General features: G+C 46.9%; 1 protein-coding gene across 4 annotated transcripts in view; it reads right to left on the bottom strand.

Moving 5' to 3' along the window:
* Positions 1 to 21,768, bottom strand: part of LOC142583088 (uncharacterized) — a 249,566-nt gene that overhangs the window by 114,914 nt on the left and 112,884 nt on the right. For all 4 annotated transcript variants that reach the window (XM_075693382.1, XM_075693383.1, XM_075693385.1 and 1 more), the window contains exon 2: positions 18,517 to 18,663. In XM_075693382.1, coding sequence (XP_075549497.1) covers positions 18,517 to 18,663 — 147 coding nt within the window. The remainder of the gene's footprint in view (positions 1 to 18,516; positions 18,664 to 21,768) is intronic.

Below are 21,768 nucleotides of genomic sequence, written 5' to 3'. Positions count from 1 at the left end.
CATACATACATACATACATACATACATACATACATACATACATACATACATACATACATACATACAAAATTAAATTGTGTTTTACGTGCCAAAACCACTTTCTGAGTATGTGGCACGTCGTAGTGGGGGACTCCGGTAATTTCGACCACCTGGGTTTCTTTAACGTGAACCTAAATCTAAGTACGTACACGGTTGTTTCCGACCCCATCGATATGCGACCGCCATGGCTGGGATTCGATACCGCGACTTCGTGCTTAGCAGCCCAATATACATACATAAATACGTACGTACGTACATACATACATATCGTGGGTGATGAGAAGTCGGGTGGTCCGCACGCGTTACCTATAAGTGCGTTTCGTTTACCTAAAACCACAAGTGGCCGGACAGCAGACTTTTTCCTACGACATGTGGCTATGGCTTATTGCTACGACTCGTTGCTACGTGATCTGTTGCTATGAATATATCATGTTGCTGTGGTATTCTGAAGCGTAATTGAAAGTCAGGCGGAGAAACAACTAGAGCCATTCTTGGTTTACTCCGTGATCTAGGAAGCATGGAGCAATTATGTCCGCAGCGCCATCTGCATGCAACCGGAAGCGAATGACCTAGCTTCTGCTCTGGGCTAAACAGCTGGCTTTAAGCAAACGCAGCAACGGAACGCATAAGTCTTATATGTCCAATAGATTACACCCGCAAGGACAGGTGCCAGCCCCATGGTGTCCCGCATGTGAATAGAGGACTGAAACTCTTCGGCATTTGTTTGGTTCTGTAAGGTCCAGCAGCTCGTCTCTTTGATTGAATTCGCTCACTGACGTGACGTTCTAAATGCTATCATCAGACCAGAGCATTGACGTGGGCTATACCTGGTACATATCGAAGAACATATCACATTTCTGCACGATGGTGGCCTGGATTTGAGCCTTTGATTATACTTCGCCATTTATGTCCATTCGAAGTGCCGCTTTCCTCCTGACTATCTCTAATTTCCTTTCCCCGCTGCTGAGTCAGCGCTTCCATCGAGGCTGACCTGCCAGTTTGCCCATCATAATAAATGTCTCTCTCAATGTCGCCAACTGACTTCAACACGCAAACGGTCGAGCTTCGAGTCCATACGAGGCCTTTACAACGCTAGTATTCTTTTTAGCTACAACACTCGGCTACTCATATATTGTGCGTGGTGCACTGTGCTGTGCCTTTCTCTTTCGTCCTCCTTTCTTTCTTTCCTACTATCCATGTGGGTGGACATCGTGTCTTTTTCGGGAAACAATCGCTAACGTGCTTTTCTTTCTCTGAGTGTGACCTTTATAAATGTCTGTGAATGACAATAAGAACAAGTATTGGCAAAAGAACTCTCCCCCCCTCCCCCTTCATTCCAGCCACCTAACTCTGTACCCAGTACCGCTTTAATGCTTTCCTTCAAGTTGCCCTTAGTTATATGTTTTCTTTGTTTTTTTTTCTTATTTTTATTATTTTTAGCGTCGCCTCAAGACTGCCATAACAATAGTGAAGTGTTCGGGCCCCAAATACGGGATGTTCTCTTAGAGAAATAGTGCACGCGCATCGCTGGAAAGGTCTACTTGTCAATGCGCTGTGCTAGATTTATGCCTTTGTGGCGTGTCAGTTGAGAGCTCTTCAAACTTTCCTCCAGTCGTTCCTTCGAGTTCTCTTCCCTTTCTTTTTTTTTTCTCATTCTAAGGTTTTCATTCTTGAAGAAATTTAGCACTAAAAATAATAACAATAAGTATAAAAGTTGACAAGCAAGAATGCCTGCCAACGGAACATTCGTCGTAAATAGAAATAGAAAAGTCGTAACTGAGAGAAAAAATAAAGAGAACAGTATAGATGCAACATCACTTTCCTGCAGCCCCGTGTCAATAAGGTTGAATTTTACATCGCCAACATTGGCCCCAATGCTTTTTCGAGAAGTGCTGTTTCGAAAGAGAGAAAAAACAACCTGCATACGCAAAGAATAGCGCAGAAAAATAAAGCCACTTTAAGTTAGCAGACGGGCGCCCAGTAATGTACGAAGAGGAAAGACCACCTGTAGCCTGAACGCCAACGATGATATATAAAAGAAGGAGCTCAAAGCAACGCTACATTGAAAACAGACAACGCACTATATTGGCTGTCTGACTGACTCGCAAAACCAATTTGCAATCCCCTATCTGCCTCTGAAATTGGCGCCTAGTATGGAAGTAGGAATGCTTCTAAAATGACGGAAACGGGTTTTCTAGATGGCTCCGGCTGATCAATCTCTCTTTCTTTTGAATTTTCGCAACCGGTCTTGTACGGTCCTGTCTTGTTTTAAGACGCACTTTTTCGTTTACGTTGTCCCCTCGCTCCCACGTAGACGTACCACTTCGAGATTGTATGCAACGCGCTCTGTAAAAAGGGAGTCATTCAAACTGGCCCGAAATATCCCATATCGCCCGCAAACCCTGATGCAGGCGAGTCACAGGAGGAAGTGAAAGTAGAGGAAGGAAAGTGAAATCTCTGAAAGACAGAGTTTCCTACGATAATTACTAGAGGGAACTATGACGCTGCAATCGTTCACCCATCTTTGGGAATGGTGGGTATACATGGATTTCTCCGATCTTCGTGCTTGTTGATTCCGACGTTCGGGTTTTCTTTATTACGTCTTATGTGTCTTTACTGTGCTAAGTCTAAGAACAATCTATACTTTACCAAGTGCAGAAGTCTCCGCGAGCACGCACAATCGCTGCTAATTGCAGCGCTTCAGCCGGTCGAGGTAGCCAAATCGAAACGCGCCAAGCGTCTCAACGTGCTGGCTTGCCCGCGAGAAATTCATAAGCGCGTTCTATGGCCTCGTTTTCGATAGGTGAGTCCATGGAGGAAGGAAAAAGTTAAAAGAGAGCATTACGTCACGCAGTCAGTGAACGCTCCGTGAAGCCAGCCCTTTGCTCAGCGGTGGCCCAACACGTGATCTCTTGCGTCGATATCATGGGGCAAGGATCGAGATTTGCTGAGGCGTTTGGTACCCAGTAGCTATGCCAGCAGTTTTTATTCGGTGCGCGTTTGTTCGGCTGCCCTGGCGTGACTCTTCCTTCAAAGCGGGAACAGTTCCAAACCAACCGCACGTGCGATGACGTGTTGGGCCGACAGGTGTGGCTTCAATCGCGTTGCACGATGCTCCCTCCTTTTTCCTTCCTCCATGCATGCATCCATGTCTTAATGGTTTCTATATCAGGCTTCTGTGCTAGCGGTACTGTGTTCTAATCCTACCGTCGGACAATTTTAATAATGTGTGTTTAAGTATTTATTACGCAGTGCTGTATTAAAAATGGCTTGCAATATCATGGAGCTGTTTGAAGCTAGAAGGACGAAGTTTAGGCACGTCTATGTATTACCCATGATTCCCATGTTGACCGAACCACCCCTCTTGCAGCTGCCGCAGACACTACCACCAGAGTTCCCTCTAGTAACTACTACTATATGAAACTATATGGCTTAGACATTGCTTCTTCGAAGCTGGCCAACGAACTATACAGCGGAATCGCCTCAGTAAAGAAAATTAACTCGCCATCCCGGCCCTGCGAAAGTTGGTGCTCGGATGGTGCTCGGATGTCCAGTGAAGCTGTTGAAAACCAATACAATGGCTGAGGAGGGTACGCAAGCTTTTTGTGCTTTAGAGCAATGGTAGCAATGGGAGTAATTGTAACTTTGACAGCACGCCGCCGCCCATAGCGGTACTGCAGCAACATTGAAATCATTTGCTAGGCTGGTTATATTATATACGAAAGGCTAGGGGCATCGCTCCCCACTTCACAAGCTGCCGTCGCCGCGGCAGCTTGCGCAACAGTAATCTATACCGGCATGCGGGAGCGCTACGTGCTTCGCATTGCATGTAGGAGCACTTCATATTAGCTGGGAAGTTCTCGCGGTTTTCATTACGTCGCGTGACGGAGTGGGGGGGGCGGGGGGGGGGTTGGTGCTCGTTAAAATTTAGACAATCGTGGATGGCTAGTCACTGAATCGGAATAGAAGCAGAGTGGAATAACTTCACGTTATAGCGCCCCTAGCCCGTAAGTGCATACCACTCTCGATTGCTGCATCTGACATGCAGTCAAGGGCATCAGTTGGATTCATAAGAGGCATAGGATTTACACGTAATAATTTCTGCGAGGTGTTTTAGACACAATTCAAATAACAATACTGTGATGTTGAGCATAAAAGCGCTTGCCACATGCCATGAAATAACACCTCAAAAACGGCATTGCGCATGGTTGCATTCTGATTGTCACGATATACATCATTACATTCACCTAGCATCGCTATCGAGTAGTCGAGAATGTTAATGCCCCATTCAGTGGTATCTGCTGCTCACTAGCGTAACTTTGTAAGCATACACTTGAAGTGGCAATGGGAGAGCACGAGCACGAATGTCAGCGGCACTGTGCACTCTTTCGCTTGAGCCTACAAAAAAGCTGCGGCCACGCTTGCCTCCAATCGGAAGGAACCTCTCGAACCCATGGCCTAACAACAATTCGGAGACTGAAAACCACATTTAGGTTTAATGACATAATGCAGCGCAAGGGCTTTTGTGTCATGTTTTGTGTCTCTTTTTATGTGGTTGTGCCCTTGTTCTCATTCTGTCATTATGCAGGTACTATCTACACGAGCATGATGTGCTTCCACATTTAGACTATCAGGGGCGCTGCAACATAAAGCTATTCCAAACTTTTATATTCTAATTCTGCAATCAGCCCTCCACGATTGGTCAAAAACATTTTTAGAGCCCCCCCCCACCCTTCGCCTGTCAGTCACGCTACGTCACGCAAACCGCAATAGCTCTCCATCTGATATGACGTGTACACACTGATTATGTATGATTGGATCGAACAAAAGAAAAATAGTCACTTCTCATTCGACGCCTTTTCGCCATTAGCCCTCGACTATTGATCAAAAGTTTTCGGGCTGCACCCACTTCACCTGCCTGTCACGCTACGTCACAAAACCGCGAAAACTCACCGCGTCAAAGTGACGTGTGCGCGTTAAAGATGCATTGATATGCCGAACAGAACTGAATTTTCTTCTGAATAGCCGCAGGCTGCTTCGTTCCGAAAGGAATAAAAGAGGGCTGCCGCCGATCGCTCAGGCAGTGGCTACTCGAACCTGCGGAGGGCATGGGTTTACTTGTGCAGAATAAAACTATTTCCACGGCCGTGTAACGTTTTCGAGCACTTTCGGCACGTTTACAGCAGCGCTCTGCCGACTCTTCTTTGCTGAGGATCCGTTTTAGCGGCTGTTAAGAACGTCCAGCTGAGGTGCAAGTTTTGCCAGCCAGTTGCGACAGCGGGCGTCAACTTTTCCTGGAACGCCACCGCAAACCTCTCGCCACGGCGTGACTAAGTCGACTGTGTGTGGAGAACAATACGCGCGTCCTCGACTCTCCGTCGCTGGAGCCAAGATGAGTGCGACGAAGCAGTCTTTATGCCTGAACCCGCCACTGCCAACCTGGTCTGCTGTGAACGAGGGAGTCCCCGAGGGAACGTAGTTCAAGGCCCCTTCCTACGCGCCGTTCGAGACGCAAGACAATGGGCAACCGGCCGCGCTGCGGGGGGCTGCTCGGGGAATAAAGGCACCTTTCCTGACGTAAGCCCCGAGTTCGGCGAAGACCTCCTGACCTCGGTTGAGGACCGTGAACCTGTGCGGAAGTGTGTGTGTGTAATCTCTCGTGCAGAGAGGTGACTCGTTTACGATGACTGGTCGAACGTTTGCCTCACCTTGGGATCGAGGGAGGACCGAGTGTTTATAAACCGCTGTTGTGCGGCTGCTCGAGTGTACTTTCTCTCGCAGTCATACTAGACTGACGAACTGCAACGTCCTTATGTAGATGCTGAAAATAAACCCATATTCCTCGTTCTCGATGAGAAGCAATCCTTCCCTTCATCAACATCCTCAGCGTGGATAAGTTGGACGACGGCATGGGCCAGCTGCCATCTAATTCATGACCGACTCCAATCTTGACAACAGGTTACGAACCTGCTCGAGCGCTGCAGTACATTGACAAAGCTCAGACGCTGCGCGACGTAGTCGAGGTCCTGCAAGCAAGCCTTCGGTTGCACGGACGCACAGGACGTGGAATTAACATGTGTCGGCACAATTTCGGCGTAATACGTACACGTGAAAGTCACAAGCAAACGCGTTCTCGAAGCGGCAGTGATTGAGCCCCCAATCCTAACACGGCATTCTTAACTTTCCGTTGCATACCACCACAATTTCCGACCAGCCACCGCAAGCTAAGTAAGGGAAAGCGGACCAATCACATCACCACTCTCTCCATCCGGTTATCGATTTTTAGTGCACTGGCTCGGCTCCATCGAATCCCTCTCCACTTCAGCGTGCCCCTCGCCTCTTGTAAGCCAATTAGATAAGACAAGTCGCTCAGTGTAGGCAATGTAATTCGTTTTTAAAGCGAACAACAGTAACCTCCTATAAACGAGGAGAGCATTTTATTAGTGTGTTTAGAGAACCCTGCGGGTCACCGCCCGATGCTTGTGCCGGCGGTTAAGCAAATTTGACATCAGGAGATTGGAATAAAAACATATGGGAATAATCTGAAGTTATAGGGCCCCAGGACATCTATGGTCACATTCGCCTATAGCATCGCTGTTAGATGACCACGAATGTTTATGGCCACGTTGAGTGATTTGCACGTACGCGTTGTTGCATGAGCTCCACGTGAAACTCTCGCCGAAAACTTAACTAGGAGAGTGTAAACATGACCCGAACACTCCTGGATCCATTGCTTTGCCCAGTTAACGCTGGTGTCGCCACGCGAAACTACGCAATGTAGTTTTCGAAAGCATTGATTATCAAAGAGTTTATCTAACATTAGTGACGACACATTTGTTAGAGTGCCTGCTAAATGTTAGATTTCAGCTTTTAGGCTACGGCCATAATTAACGTCTGTAAAGCTCGAGCGCTGCAGTACATTGACAAAGCTCAGACGCTGCGCGACGTAGTCGAGGTCCTGCAAGCAAGCCTCCGGTTGCACGGACGCACAGGACGTGGAATTAACATGTGTCGGCACAATTTCGGCGTAATACGTACACGTGAAAGTCACAAGCAAACGCGTTCTCGAAGCGGCAGTGGTTTCTACGTTTTACGAATAAATGTTTACAATGCATATCGTAAAATAAGGATAATAACGTGTCTCAGTGACACTTGATTGAAGTTAAAAAATGTACTACCAATCGAAATTAAGATTGAAAGTTGATTTCCTCGCCTTTCAAAGCCTGGACTCGAGGCGGAGAGACCTGACGAGAGCTCAGCTACCTTAGATATCAGCTGATACGCTGGCATTATTAAAGAAACAAGAAGTAAATCGAACATTTCTCCATGCACTACAACCAGTTCGAAAAGTCAGAAACACACTGCTTTGGATTTCAGCATGAACTGCAAACAGTAGACAAGAAGTGCACGATCAACTGAGGCCCCCGTAAATTCTTCAGCCGGGACGCTGTAATCGCGGCTAAAGAGCAGCACAGACGGAATGACGCTGGCCCTTTTATGGCATATACGGCTCTCAGCAGCCGCGGACAGGCAAAACAAGTCTACGCCCCTCTTTCTTCGCATCTGATGCACGGGAACAAGCCATGAAATTCTCTCGTCATCAAGTGAGCTGGCGTGGCTTCTCGCTGGCGTGCATCTGCGTGCGCGGGAAAATCCTCAATCAACTCTTACAGCCTAGCAACGGACCACTATTTGCATCGGTATTCGCCCACCAGCTTGCGAAATTACGCGGAAAATAGCCTGGTGTAAGACTCGTAGGCGATGAAGTATTGAAAGCTGCTCCATTCACAGGAACTGTCAGCTGTTGCAAAAAAAGAAAGGAGAAAATAAGAACCATAAGAAGGAAAGGAAAATTTCGCGCTGCGTTTTTTTTTCCTCATTTTCCTCTCCTTTCTGTATTTATTCCTTTAGCAGTTCGCGGTTGCGATGATCGCCTATCCAACTGGCCATAATTCAGCCGCGCCTGCGAAACTCACACTCAGCTTTTATCGCCGTGCGCACAAGGTAGGCTTGGCTATTTTAATACGCCGTAATAGGCGCGCCACTATCGACATATCGTCTTTACATGTTTGTATGTTTTTCAGCCCCCATTGCGTAAAAAAAAAAAGAAAACATTCCTCCGGCTTTACACATGTATAGATGACGTAACACGCCGTTTAAATCCGCATCGTGTGCATAGCCAGAACTCAAGAAGGCGCGCGCATGTGCGCGCTTTCCGTTGTGTGACGGACGCACCGTCGCATCGTGGTTCAGCCGCTCGCCAAGGCCTCGATCATCGTCTCGAAATATCCAAGGCCGCCGCCGATGGGTTTCCGCGTGCAAAGCTCGTTACGTGATACGGACAAGTCTCGAAAACTCTGGTATCGCGGCGTGCAACTCGACAGAGAGAGAGAGAGAGAGAGATGAAAGACGTGAACTAGCGTCGCCCCTGCTACCGCCACACCACTACCACCGCCACCAGCACCAAGATCCGTAATTGCGCACCTCGATTAACGACGCTATCTCTTCTTTCATTCTCTTAATGGAAGTGGGCTCGAGGAAGCAGGTGGGCGAACGAGAAGACCCCAACGGCCGTCGCCCATTTAAGCTCTTTCGCTCATCGATGTGCCAGGGGAGGGGAGGCTACTTATACACGTGGCGTCGCACCTGCCAGATGGCTGCAGCCTCTGCCGCCGGTCATCGCTGAAACGAGGGACGCGCTGGTGCACGCTTGGGGAATGCAACAGAACTCGACGACGACGACGTCGACGGAGCCCGACCTTCAAGTGCAGCAAACGAGCCGCGCAGTACTGCGTGCCGTGGAGACTATAGCAGCCGGTTATAGGCTGGAAGGAAAACACGTACAGTAGGGCCGCACGGCGACCGTCAAGGCTCTCCAGCCGTCCAAAGAGTCATCCGGAGTCGCGAGCGGCCAGTCAACAGCTTCAAGTTTTACGACCTTCGAAGAGAGACATCGACCGAAAGTGTTTCCTCGCTTGCTGTTCTTGGCATTGCAGCCTGCCTTCGCGGTTGAGCTTTATTGAAGAAAAGCCAGGCGGCGTTATTCTTTAAATCAGTTGGCCTGTCGGTCTTAAGGTGAACGCTGTAATGCAATTTATTATTCTGATTTAGGACGCGGATAGCACTGACGCGTCAGCTAAGTGCAAGGCAAACGCGGATGAAGGAACAACGGGGCAAACCAACAGCTGTGAAAAATGTTCGCGCGGTACCTTTCTTACGGCTACATTATACATTATAGACCGATTTCTTTCTTTTCTTTTACAGCCTTTTTTTTTTTTCCTGCTCTACTAAAGGACCTCACCTAAGTGTGAGAAATATCCTGCGTATAACTTGCGTAATGTAATTCATAGTCATTTAATCGTCAGGAATTAGGCGCCTGTGCCCCCATTTTTGTATTATTCTTTTTTTGCTATACCTAAATCAAGAAGCTTAGTGAGGAAAACATAATCATATGGTCAGGACGGGACAAAATGAGTCAACCGGTCCTCTGTACTATTAGGGTCCTTAAAACCAAGCAGGTATGACCATGAGCCTGATCTATATACTGTATTTTCTGCAAATCAGAAGCGACGGTTATGGGACGTGCTTTGTTCGGTACTAGTGAAAAAAAAGAAACAAGAGTGATGGTTAGAAACCTGGCAACCAGAAGCGGTGATTCACAAGAAGTAGTAGGCACTCAAATACTTTCAGGTGCCAGCTGTGAAACTTTGAATATTTCTTGCTGCGAGCGTTGTAGTATTAGAGCCAACGCGATGCAAGGCCTGATTTGTCAGCCGCTATGGCCAAATCCTCGCCCTCGTCGAATACAGCGAAAAGAACAAAACATGAAAACGAAGAACGTAAATAAACTAAAGCTGCTATACTGCTTTACTAAAGCACATTGAAAGATCATAACACACGCGCTCACCAAGAAGCATTTAATGTTTGATTCATACCGTCTTGTCAGTAATTAGTAGCAACCTTTTCATCACTACAGCTGCCTCGTAATTCCAGCTCCAAAGTCCACGAAGCTGGCTCAGCCGTAAGTGATAAGACAGATAGAGAGTGAGAGAGAGACATAGAGAAAGCAAGGAGAGGCAAGATAGGGAGATCAACAAGACGAGCATCCAGTTTGCTACCCTACGCTGGGGATAAGGGAAAGTAGAATAGAAAGAGCGAGAGAGGGAGAGAGAGGGAGCACTGAGTTCACGTGGGAGGGTGCACTTCTCTCTGCACAGGAACACTATAAGCGGTCTCTCAAACCAATGAACTTCAAGTTGTCTATTAGTGCACGAATCGCTTTTTGTGCCAGTGACGGCTGTAGTCACGGTCCGAGCGTCTTTGGCTCGGAGAACGGCCTCGAGTCCAGTCGGTTTAAGGTTGCCCGGACAGAGAGGCGTTCTACCACCATGCTCTGGAAACAAAGCACAAGATCAAATGTTCAGTGGATTCCTGCTCAGTGTCGCATCATCGTCAACGACTCTGCTGACAGGGCTGCCCGGTCTGCCCACGAAAACACCCAGACGATAAGCGAGCACGGACGCTGTACGCAAAAAGTCACATGCTTTCTGGAATTATTCAAGTGCCTTCAATTGCCGGTCGAATAAGTTGGACCCCATGCTACGGCTACAACTGCCGTCTAGCCTTTTCCGCGGCGAAACAACCTTGATGTGCCGCTTGTGGCTGGCAGTGGCGTTCAGAAGCGCTTGCTCCTGTCGTACGGGGATGGCCGAGAGCCCGGTGGGCGACTCCTGTAGGTGCGAGGAAACCATCGAGCACCTATTGTGTATCTGTCCTCGCTACGACGTAAGTGATAAGATTACAAGTTATCATATATTGCTCTATGGTCGCGTACAAGATGGTCTCGTCACCGGTGACATTGTTACGTCGTCACTTTTTGTTACACTACTTATAAGCTATGCCACAACAACCAACGCCTAGGATACGTGAATGGCAACACCAGTGCGCTAACGCATTACTCTGCGCTTGTTGAGATTTGCTGTCAAACAGCTTCATTTCGGCGACGCGCACTGGAAATTAGCATTCCATTGCGCGCGCCCACCTATCCCTGAAACTGTTATTTCATTTTGTACTTTTCTCTTTGTCTTGCGGCGTTATCAAATTACGCTGGTTCTCGCCCGAGTCCCCAGCCGCTCGGCGTGGAACTCCTCTTTAGTTCCGCCGTGGTGGGAGCAAGAACAGATTAGAAGTCACGAAAAACAAAAGTGCGAAAAAAAAGAAAGAAAATACGAGGACAGGTCGGAGCCGCTGAGAGCTTTTATCGAGGCGACCATCTAGCGGGCCGCGACTAAAAGCACTGAAGGAGCTAGGAGAGCGTGTGCAACCTAACGAAACTAAACCGGCCGCGCAGCTTTAAAAAAAAAAATAGTAATAAGCAGGGAACGAATACTGTCCCGACGTCGCGAAGGAACGCTGCACGGCTAACGAAACTACGACGAGAGAACAAAACATAAATAGAAAAATGAACTTAGCCTTCAGGGAGGCCATAGCAGAAAGGGGGGGGGGAGGAGTGATCATATTTCTAAGCACACAGTAAGCACATGCGCTCGCGCACATGCGCCAACAGGGACACGCAAAAATTGACACACACGTATAAAAACATACACACACGCATAAAGAATGCATGCGCACGTATGAAAAACGTATGCACACGTATAAAAAACATACACACACGTATAAAGACGTTCACCCTCCCTCACTCGCGCACGCACGCCGGCACATACGCGCGCATGCACAGACACACATTACGCGTCGGCGCTTGCACGCAAAGGTTTCACGGCGCTGCGTCGGCTACAGAAATGTAGGGCGCCATAGGCCTCCGTGATCGCAACACGTATAGAGCTGAGGCGAGAGAGAGAGAGAGAGAGAGAAATGCGGAGAGCGAAACGGCGCCGCCAGAGTAATGAAACTGCTCGGCCCTGTAATTGCCAACTCGCGTTTGAGGCTTTCACGTGTAACCCATCCTGATTGCCTCTCTTTTCCTTCTCGATCTACGCAGCTCTAGGCGTCTGGGCGGCGTTTCTTTCGACGCCGGCGACAACGACGCCCCGAGGGTTCGGCACCGCGAGAACGCGAACGAAAAGGGATGACCCGATGCCGAGCGAACGCGCATTCAGACGCGGAAGACTCTCTCTCTCTTTCTCTCTCTCTCTCTCTGCCTCCGACATGAAATATGGCCGCGGCATGCACGCACTGCGACCGCTCGGCGGCGCGGAGGCGGCAGCAGAAGTGTCGACGGGGAAAGAAAAGTTGAGTCTCCCTAGATTGGTGGGAGCCCGAACTACATTGCGCCTGCGGCCCAACAGCATATGCGAGCGAGCGCCCGGCGCTAACAGGACGCCGTGCCATTATACCGAAACGATCCTTCTCTTTCCCAGGTAGCGCCACGCCGCTAGAAGCAGCAACGACGCGACCACGGCGTGTTTATTGCGTTCTCTCCCGTTCGAGACGATGTGCAGGCGCTGAGTGATGACGGGGAAGGTACTCGTAGATTGCGTAACGAACCGAGGAACCCAGAACAGGCAAAAGAAGGAGCGCCGAAGTGCACCTTCTTCTCTCCCTCCCTCCCCCCTTTTTTTTATAGACATATTTTTCGAATTTGCAATATAACATCCCCGCAGGGTCGTGTCACCTAATTTTCCGCTAGATCGTGAATCAACTTTGGTTCTTGCCGCGAGCGAACTTTTCCTAGCTTTCGCCTTTCCAAGTAAATTTTCTTGTCAGCTGGCAAACCAAATACCTCCTCCCGGTTGACTGCGCCCCCGTCAAGTGCCCAATGGCGCACGCACTAGGCCGCACCTTTAATCAGGCAGAAACGTGGAACCACCGTGGCCTCGGAGGAGCGTGCTCGTCACGCATCCCAGAGGCCCAGGTTCGATTCCCACCCAGACCAAAATTTGCTCAATTTTCTTTTCGGAGCCATTACGATACTCTGTTCACAGACAGCTGCCTGAGAAATTTGCCGTCAATCCGGCGTTTGTTTTTGGACGTGATTTTCTCTGCGCCGTCGGCCATTTTTGGCACCATCTTTAGGTCACGCCGACTACGACGGATTTTCGCGCAATGGGGCATATGATGATTTGACATTAAAAACAGGAGACCGAAGAAGATGTTTCTTAAACTCTGCTGTTCTCTCATTATTTTCATCAAGTTCACTCTTCTTGTGCACGAAGTACGTTCTTAACTTGATAAATCTAAAGGCGCGATAAGCACAGATATAAAGGTGAGTTGAAATCCAAAGCACTTGGTGGTGTTCAACGCCGTCTCTATGTATTTTACGCGCTCTTGGATATAGCGATGTGGTAAGCCAACAAGACACGCATCCGTTTTTACACGTGCATGCATACAAAAAGCTTCGTGCTCATATCTAATCATGCCCATCCAGGATCCATAGCTGGTACTTATAGGAGACGTAGTACTACCACGAGACACTGATAGGCCGACGCATCTACGACGGTACTTATATTTCAATAAAGTAATGAGCAAGAATCTGCGCATTGAAGTCCTCTACAAGCCATGTTCTGAGCGCATACCTTCTTAAGCAAGTAGAGTTTGGCACTCATAACGTCATTTAGCGTCCTCGACGGTAAGTGTGCTTTGTCGCACATTATGCTTGACCCGCACAAGATAGTGGAAGTCAACCTAGAAGCAGAAATAAAGTGCGAGCGCAGAAGCTGGTGCTGATAATTTTGTCACCATCTCTCGTTTGTTACATCACTGCTGCTTGCAACCCAGCCTCGGCTAAGTGATGCCGGGAGTGGGAGCTCAGCCATTTTGTGTGAGCCAAGGGAACAGGGTAGGAAAGCTTACTTCCCGTAGTTCGCATATCACCTTTCCACTGCCTGCGTTTCGCCTCTTTCGACAACCGACATAGCAGTTTTTTTCTCGAGTCACATTTCTTTAATTTTGTTTCTCTCTCTCATGTTTCTTTGCGGTTTGCTTTCTTTTCGTATTGATTTCCGTGTCCGTAAACCGCGACTATGGTCCATCGCCGACCTATTCTGGTTGCCGACCTGCATTCTTTATGTGAGACCATCCCCATCAACTGTCAGAGAATGCCGGCAGGGATTCCTGCTCTTGATGCTGTAATACCTATCCGACAGCGTTACCTGTGGCTCGGTTAACTTTTCACACGCACACGTGTCAGAGTCAACCGTATTCGTTCCGTGTGCCCCGATACTAACACCTCTCCCCTGTTATCTGTCAGAATTGGCCTGTGAAAGCATACTTTGGCTTTGGAGGCATCTTTAAGTAGGTATTGTAGCATGTGAACTCCCACAGCTCCTTTTATCTTAATCGCCGAACGTAATTAGGCTACCTAAATATTGTTTCACATGCAGTTCCAATTCCCATGAAACTAATATCATGAAATGGCAGCACGAAAATGTCACTCTCCCTTCTATTTATTTATTTATTTATTTATTTATTTATTTATTATTCTCGTACGATTACAAGCTCTCCAAAAGCCGCAGGCATGCTCTGAACGACCCGCTGCGGTCACCTAATGGCTATGGCGTCGCACTGTTTTATTTTTATTTATGCTTAACATGTTCTTACAGGCCTCGTATGCGGCATTGGGTAAAGGGGGCGTCACAGAAGGACTAAAAGAGTATATATAGTGGGCATATAACAAAACATAATATACATATATTATTAATAGATAGCCTAAAAAAATGTATGCAAGACATGTTGTACAAATAATAATAATGCATTACACAAAAATAATAGGACCGGTTGCGTACGTATTAGAGAAAAGACAAAAGATACAGTTCTTTCGGCAAACAATATAAAGTTATATAGCCACCGGTGATGAGCTCGAGGTCGTGAGTTTGTCCCCAGCCGCGGCGGCGACATCCTGATTTGGGTGGAATGCAAAAACGATTACGTACCGTGCACTGGGTGCACTTTAGAGAACCCCAGATTGTCGAAGTAAACCGGAGTCCATCCGACCCCCCTACGGCACGCGCCATAATCACATCGTCGTTTTGGCATGTAAAATCACAGCATTTTATTGTGCTCTGAATTGTAAGACTTGTTTTACAAACGCCAGCGTTATATTTTCAGTGTTGCAGAAAGTGTAAAAATCCGTAGTTCTTTCTTTTTTTTGTCACGCCTGTCTGGTCTGAAAGAGCTCAGTGACACGCTCATTTGATGAGTACGCCGTAGTATTTACTACGTAGTATTTAATTCCGTACCTCTGAATTCCGCACTGTTACTAAGCACGCGATCTTCTTGTTCAAGCTCCGGCAACGTCCTAACGACCTAGTCAAATCTCCGATCTCACATAGTCAGGTCGAACACCTTTCGACGCCGTTCATCAGTAAAGCACGGAAGGCAAGATTCCATATGCGTAAGCTTGAGTAGCCAGAAGTGCAGCTCGTGAATTGCAGAGTCTAATTCTGGGGCGATATTCACAATAAAAAATGTGTTACGTTAAATTATTTCGCAAGAGCAAAAATTCCAGACAGTCCCGATGCTGGACAAATTATTAGCGCAGTGTGTTGACCAGTGTAAAGAAGCACTTACCAATGAAAAGCTTGGTAAATTCGGCCCCTGCTCTTTTGCCCTCTAAGCCATGTTATTATCAATGCGAGCTCAAATCGGGGAAGCCCCTATTTTCTGCCAGAGTGCATGGCACAGGGCTAGACAGCAAGTATCTCTGCTACGAATATGCGTTTTGATGTGATCATTTTAATGACAAAGACGGTTACAATGATCGCCAAAAAGGCAAGGAAGACTGCCCAGTGAATTGAGACGCATACTTAGGAAGAGTAGAAACGGCGCATTTATTTATATCAATGCTTCCTGTTAGTCAATATTCTACCCCACATTTCATATAATGTAGGTGGAATGGCGGTGAAAAAAAAATAATATCCATCTGAGTCACTGCTGACACACAGACAAAATTTGTTAACTTATAAGCCATAAAACAAGCGTGTTCATAGTGTGGTTATTATTCTTCCGCCCCCATCATTACTAGAATGAAATAGGTCGTCGTCCATTCTCTTTTTTGTCTGCCTTCGAGAATGCTTCCTGCGAAATCTGGTTACTTGACAAAAAAGTTCCGCAACATGTCGAAATAATTTCGCTACGGTGGAGGACGAACTGTTGTCGGCAAAGCAAAACAGACGAAGGCATTGAGGAAATTGCGATTCTCGACGCGACGTCGTATATTAATTTAGCGATACAGAAGCTGAGCTCTTCACGCTTTGCCAACAGTGTCAGAGCCGCACAGCTAGAACCAAGTTGATCGTCATCCCGAGTGGAGTGCGCGGTGTAAAAGGCAAGAAGCAGTTCTCTAGTATCCCTGCACAGAAACGCCGAGAAGATGAAACATGTATAGAGAGCGTCGAGAAAGCAATTGTCCCTTTCAACCCAAAGAGCGCACGAGCGCATCTGCGCAGTTCTTCGGGGTAGCAAGTCACTCAATCGATCTGGCTCCAATTTCGACGAAAAAAAAGCAGAGCACCTAGGGAGCGCTACGTTCACCTCCCCGCTAAAAGGGGGGAGAAATAGAATTCTTGTCGCGAAAGTCCTTCGGAAAACTGGCCGTCCTGGATCTGGTAACACTTCGCGGCTAAATGGCACCTTGCTCTACAAAGCACTGCCCTCTTCCTTTTCAATGCTAGGAGGAAAATAGGTTGCCCCTACACCTCGCCGTAGAGTCCCTTAAAAACCGGCCATTCGATATCAAGTGCAGTTGGCCTTCCTCCTCTAGAACGGTCTTCTCGCAGCAACTTCGGGTCTGGGAAACTGCTGACACCCGAAACTAAATAATCGCGCGCCGTCATTCTGGCGCGAGGACGTCCGGTGGAAGCTCCCTGAAGTTTCGAGCAGAGGTTAGAAGGGCAGAGAACAACTCTTTTTTTTTTTTTCAGACACAAACTAGATTGTACCGCTGCCACTTGCGACGTGAGGCAGAATTCGAAGACCCTCTGCGTGAGACACACGGTGGCAAGTATTTCAGTACAAATCACAGGGCAAACTCTCTATATGAGGACTGCGAAGGCAACTATATCGATGAAAGGTATTTCCTATTCTTCTTTTATTTATTTTTTTCGGTCCAGGTTGCCTGAATCAGCGGAAAGTGGTGACAAGTCGCCTCTGTGATGTTTTCTGCATCCGCTCGACTGAGATTCTTGTGTCCGGAGTTATATAGAAATTGACCCTGGAGCGCGGCTCAGCGGTCAGAAATGTCCAGGGCTTACCATTGTGCTGTCCAAGAACTAAAGGAAGGCAACATGCAGGCCTGCGACCGTTCAGACGCCACGGCTGTCGTGGCAACCAGGGAGATTTGCGTTTCCCACCGGCATATTTGCACCTATCAGTTCTAGCCCATTCCGTATTGTTTTCATACATTTACATCACAGGGACGCTAAATAGATACAGTTGAACCGTTTTATTAATCGTAGACTACTCTTCCGAAATTAAATTTTCTTTACTTATATGGACGAAGATTGATTACCACGAAACAAAATAAAATGAGGCCCTTCCACTATTTTTATTTTATTTTGCGACAGATGTGACGAAATCGCAACTGTGATCATTATTTTCTTACTATTTGGCGCGTAAGAAAGCTTTTGCAAAAATATTCACGAGTTTGCAAGATGATTATTCCATTTCCAATGTAATGCAAGGCATCTTAGTTTTTGTTGTCACTAAACTAATGATTACCCCCTCGGATAGGCCATATAAGCCTATGGCCTCAACACCTGCCTTTCGCTTTTGAGTCCTCTCTGGCATACCACACCTTTGCTCGCGGTAAGCCAGACATAATTATATATTTAAATGACGGTTCTATGTTAGTGTTATGAGCTAGTTGGCGAGACATCGCGGCTAGACGCGCTGCCTAAGGCGTGACAAAAAACTGGTTAGAAACAACACAATGTTCCCCTTGTCAGTCTTATTCCTAACCAGTCGTTTGTTACGTTATAAGCAGCGCGTCTAGCAATGATGGCTCTAATCCTATTTGGGGAAATGGGCAAGGGGAAGGGAATACTAACCTATTTGCAATCATCATCATCATCATCATCATCATCATCAGCCTGGTTACGCCCACTGCAGGGCAAAGGCCTCTCCCATACTCTATTTGCAATACCAGGAGCGTTATGTACCTATCAAGGTTGTTATTTTGCCTCTTTATTGAGTCCTTTGCCAGGCCTTTACTTGCAGCACGAAAAGAAGACGTAGACAGAGACAAGTCTTTTTTTTTTCTTTTTTGCACGCTGCACCTAAACATCATACTTTACGGACCCCCCAGCCCCCCACCCAGCTATTATACCTACTTTCACCAGTCCACATGTACAGTTGTGCGCCGATACGGAGCTTGTAATCAAGAATGGTTTGCTTGTTTTGTTTTGATTCATGTTTGTTTGTTCTTTCGCGCCTTGGCACGTGATTTTGCAGGTGTCCATGGCGCGAAGTATTTGACGCCAGTCCGAACAGAAAACGCGGCTACGAGCGAGGGCAGCAGCTCACCTTCGTCCGAGGCGTCGGGGCAGTCAGCCGAGCCGTCGCGCACCCTGGATAGCGCTATGCAGATCTTTGGTTCACTCCGGCAGACGAAGTGCGTGTCCGGGTCGCACGAGGTGCTGTTCTTCCAGGGCCGCTTCGCTACGCTCCCGGCTGCGAGAGAGAGAGAGAGAGAGAGAAGGAGGGAAGTGGTCAGCGAGCCGCTCTGCGAGGATTACCTCCACACAGACTCCTCGCAGCGGGACTGGTTCCGCTATTGCGAGCACTGTAACGTCCTACTTATCACTGCGGCATCAAGAAATAACAAGAGGATGATGAGAGGAGAGAAACGTATTCCCAAAGGAACAATCTATCTTCACAGTGAAAACTTAGCAGTTATGTGAATCAGCATATAGCAGAAGGATGGTAACCACGTGAGTGACTTTGTGCGGTGCCCGAATGCGTAACCGGTGCAATAATGAAGGTGCATAAAGGTGGTTACTGTACTGCAACTGAAATATATCAATGCGTTCAAGTACGCCCTGTTTCCTTTCTTTCTCGGGCGACGTAGCACGGCCTGAATTAGCTCGAACGTACTTAAGTATGTTCTAAATGAGCCAGGATGAGCCAAAGCTAGCCAAATTTGTAGAGCACATCGCGCATAAATGATTTGAAGGAGAGAGAGGCCGACAGCCTCTTCAATAAAAACTGTATATGTATGACAGTTAGCATACTTTTCAAACCTATACGACATACCTGTAAACCTATACCTGTTCGAGATGCTACTTCAAGTGAATACGATGATAAATGAAATAATACGTATAGTGAGCAGACACACACTAAACGCGCAACACACAACATACAAAGTCATAGTTTCTCGTTGAGACTGTCTCGCATAAGGCGACCTGCAATATGATACATACGCAGTGATCAGCGGAAGCTGCTTATGATCTCAGCGTAAATCGAACTGATGTTTTCGGATGCTAAACAAACGCGTTATAGTTTACGTTCAACACGTGTGATTTTTTTTAGGAACACATATCTGACAAAATCAGCGTTGGCAACCAATAACACAAGCTCACAGTGAAACCAACGCCAGCGTGATATAAAACTGTCTCAAGGGGAAACGTCCTTGTTGCTGTAAACACTCTGTAAGCATGTTGAATAACTACCCTAACCTGATAACGCTGCATATATTGCCTAATTTGATAACGATCAGTCGATTTCAACCGTACAACGTAATGCGTTTTACATTCGAAGTGCCATATTTGGCGTTTAGCAGGATCTGAAGGCAAGTATTCTGGAAACTAATATCGTTTAAACAAAGAATATGGTGCGCATGCTTTACCAACTTGATTTGGTATTATCCTTTGGTGAGTACGACGGAGCGTCAAAACTGCGCTACAACTAAAATTTATTTCTGCTTTATTGTCGCAAAACACACGCCAAACCAAAGGAAACAAGCGCCAAATTAAGGAACCATTTAAATATTTGCATAGAGTGTTTTGCAGAAGCTATCAATCTGACTAAACAGGCGATCAAGAAAAACAAGTTACGCAAAATAAATCTCCCTTTGCCCAGGTTTTCAATTCTGCAGCTCATAAAATCGTGTTGTCTTCCCGTAGAGCTCGTATACTATCGTGTATTGCGAGACCTACCGAGACGAAAGAACGACTGATTTGTCTATTCACTTGGCTGCAACCCTCTCGGAAACGTCCGCCGGTTTCGGAATAATTTAGTAGGTTATTAGGGTACCTTACGACATAGGTTTCAACGGAAGATGAGCCTCTTCTCTCTGGTTGGGCCAGAGCCTGACGATCTGCTTCCGCATTATTCAGCAGAGAAAAAAAAAATTCGGGTGCTCCTGAGTCCTGTATCATTTAAGGCTTGCGAAGGGAGATTGCAGAACATTAATATAAGAAGAGCTCAAACTTCGCGTTCTACAATTTACTGATCATCATCACGTGTCATACTTAAGCAAAATGTCTATTTCTTTACTCGGGGGAACGGGACTTACACGCCTCAAATATGTGCATCTGAGTGCTGCCTCATAAAATTATAATTGTGTGCGAAGAGAAAGTTTTGAGTTAAAATCAAGTAACTGGACGTACTAGCTAACCCAGCAGGATGCTTTAGTGATGTCGAATTTAGTCATGAGTAGCTTGCATCATGAATAGATAACAACAAACGTCAGCTGAATAAGCTTTGTTTTAAAACATTTGCTCAGTGCTGCAAAAGCCACGGCGTTGAAACATATTCGACTAAATAACTGCTTTGGAGGGCAAATGCTTTTCACAGAAGTTCATACTTCGAGAAATTATTGTGGCTCTTCAGCTATGCATGAAACATGTGCGTAACACGGGTTCCCGGTTTCCACCAAAGTGTCACGAAAATTATATTCGGTTACCAAGGGGGGGGGGGGGGAGACTGATAACCGGGCTTCTGGAAATGAATGACTGATAGTTACGGAGCTTGCATGTCCCTAGTTCACCGTAACAACTCTAATAGTTTCGTTGTTAATTTTTTTTCTTTTTCCGTTTGTTTGTTTGTTTTCTGCAAGACAGTCTGCTATTCAAGCACTAGTTCTGCAATGACAGACCCGGCACAATTGTAGCGATCTCTCACAGAATTATTTATACACATAGGCCCTTTTTCCAAACAGCCCCCACGAAGAAGCCCCTGGAAAAGTAACAGACGTACTATGCGGTTATGCCAACGACACCGGAATGTTATGATATGTAGGAGACATAAATATGCTAAGTGCAGATAAGGCATTCTGTTTGAAGAACTATTGCCTATTAGTAGTGACTTTCAGAAGGCAGAAATAAAGAAAAAGAACGCGACGCTAACAAAGTTTCAGACCTATTATTTCATATATCGAAAGGGCCTACCTTTACTTTGCTACTCTTCGCACATATCAAACGTAATGGTCTTCCGCAAAATTCATGCATGAAACACTGACTTGTGGCTAAACAATGGAGCCTTTGAAGGCGTGCGACAGCATATTTAGTATTCTTTTTTTCACTAGAAACAGAAGAGGGCCCCCAATTAAAGATAATTCCCAGGAATAGAAACGAAGAAAGCTGGCTACCCGGCTTTTCACGGCACACCTATCGAGAGCGACTGAAAACCGATAAGGAAAGAAAGGCGTGCATGGCAAAACAACAGTACCGCCGTGATAGACAAAGTGGGACGTAACGTGAGTACACATGGGCGACTCCGGAAACTCGGAAACTCACGTTTGTCCCGGAAAGACAGGGAGACGAAGCGCGCCTTTTG

This window comes from Dermacentor variabilis, chromosome 5 (assembly GCF_050947875.1).
Source record: "Dermacentor variabilis isolate Ectoservices chromosome 5, ASM5094787v1, whole genome shotgun sequence".
NCBI lineage: Eukaryota > Metazoa > Arthropoda > Arachnida > Ixodida > Ixodidae > Dermacentor > Dermacentor variabilis.
This window is presented reverse-complemented; position numbering and strand designations above follow the sequence as displayed.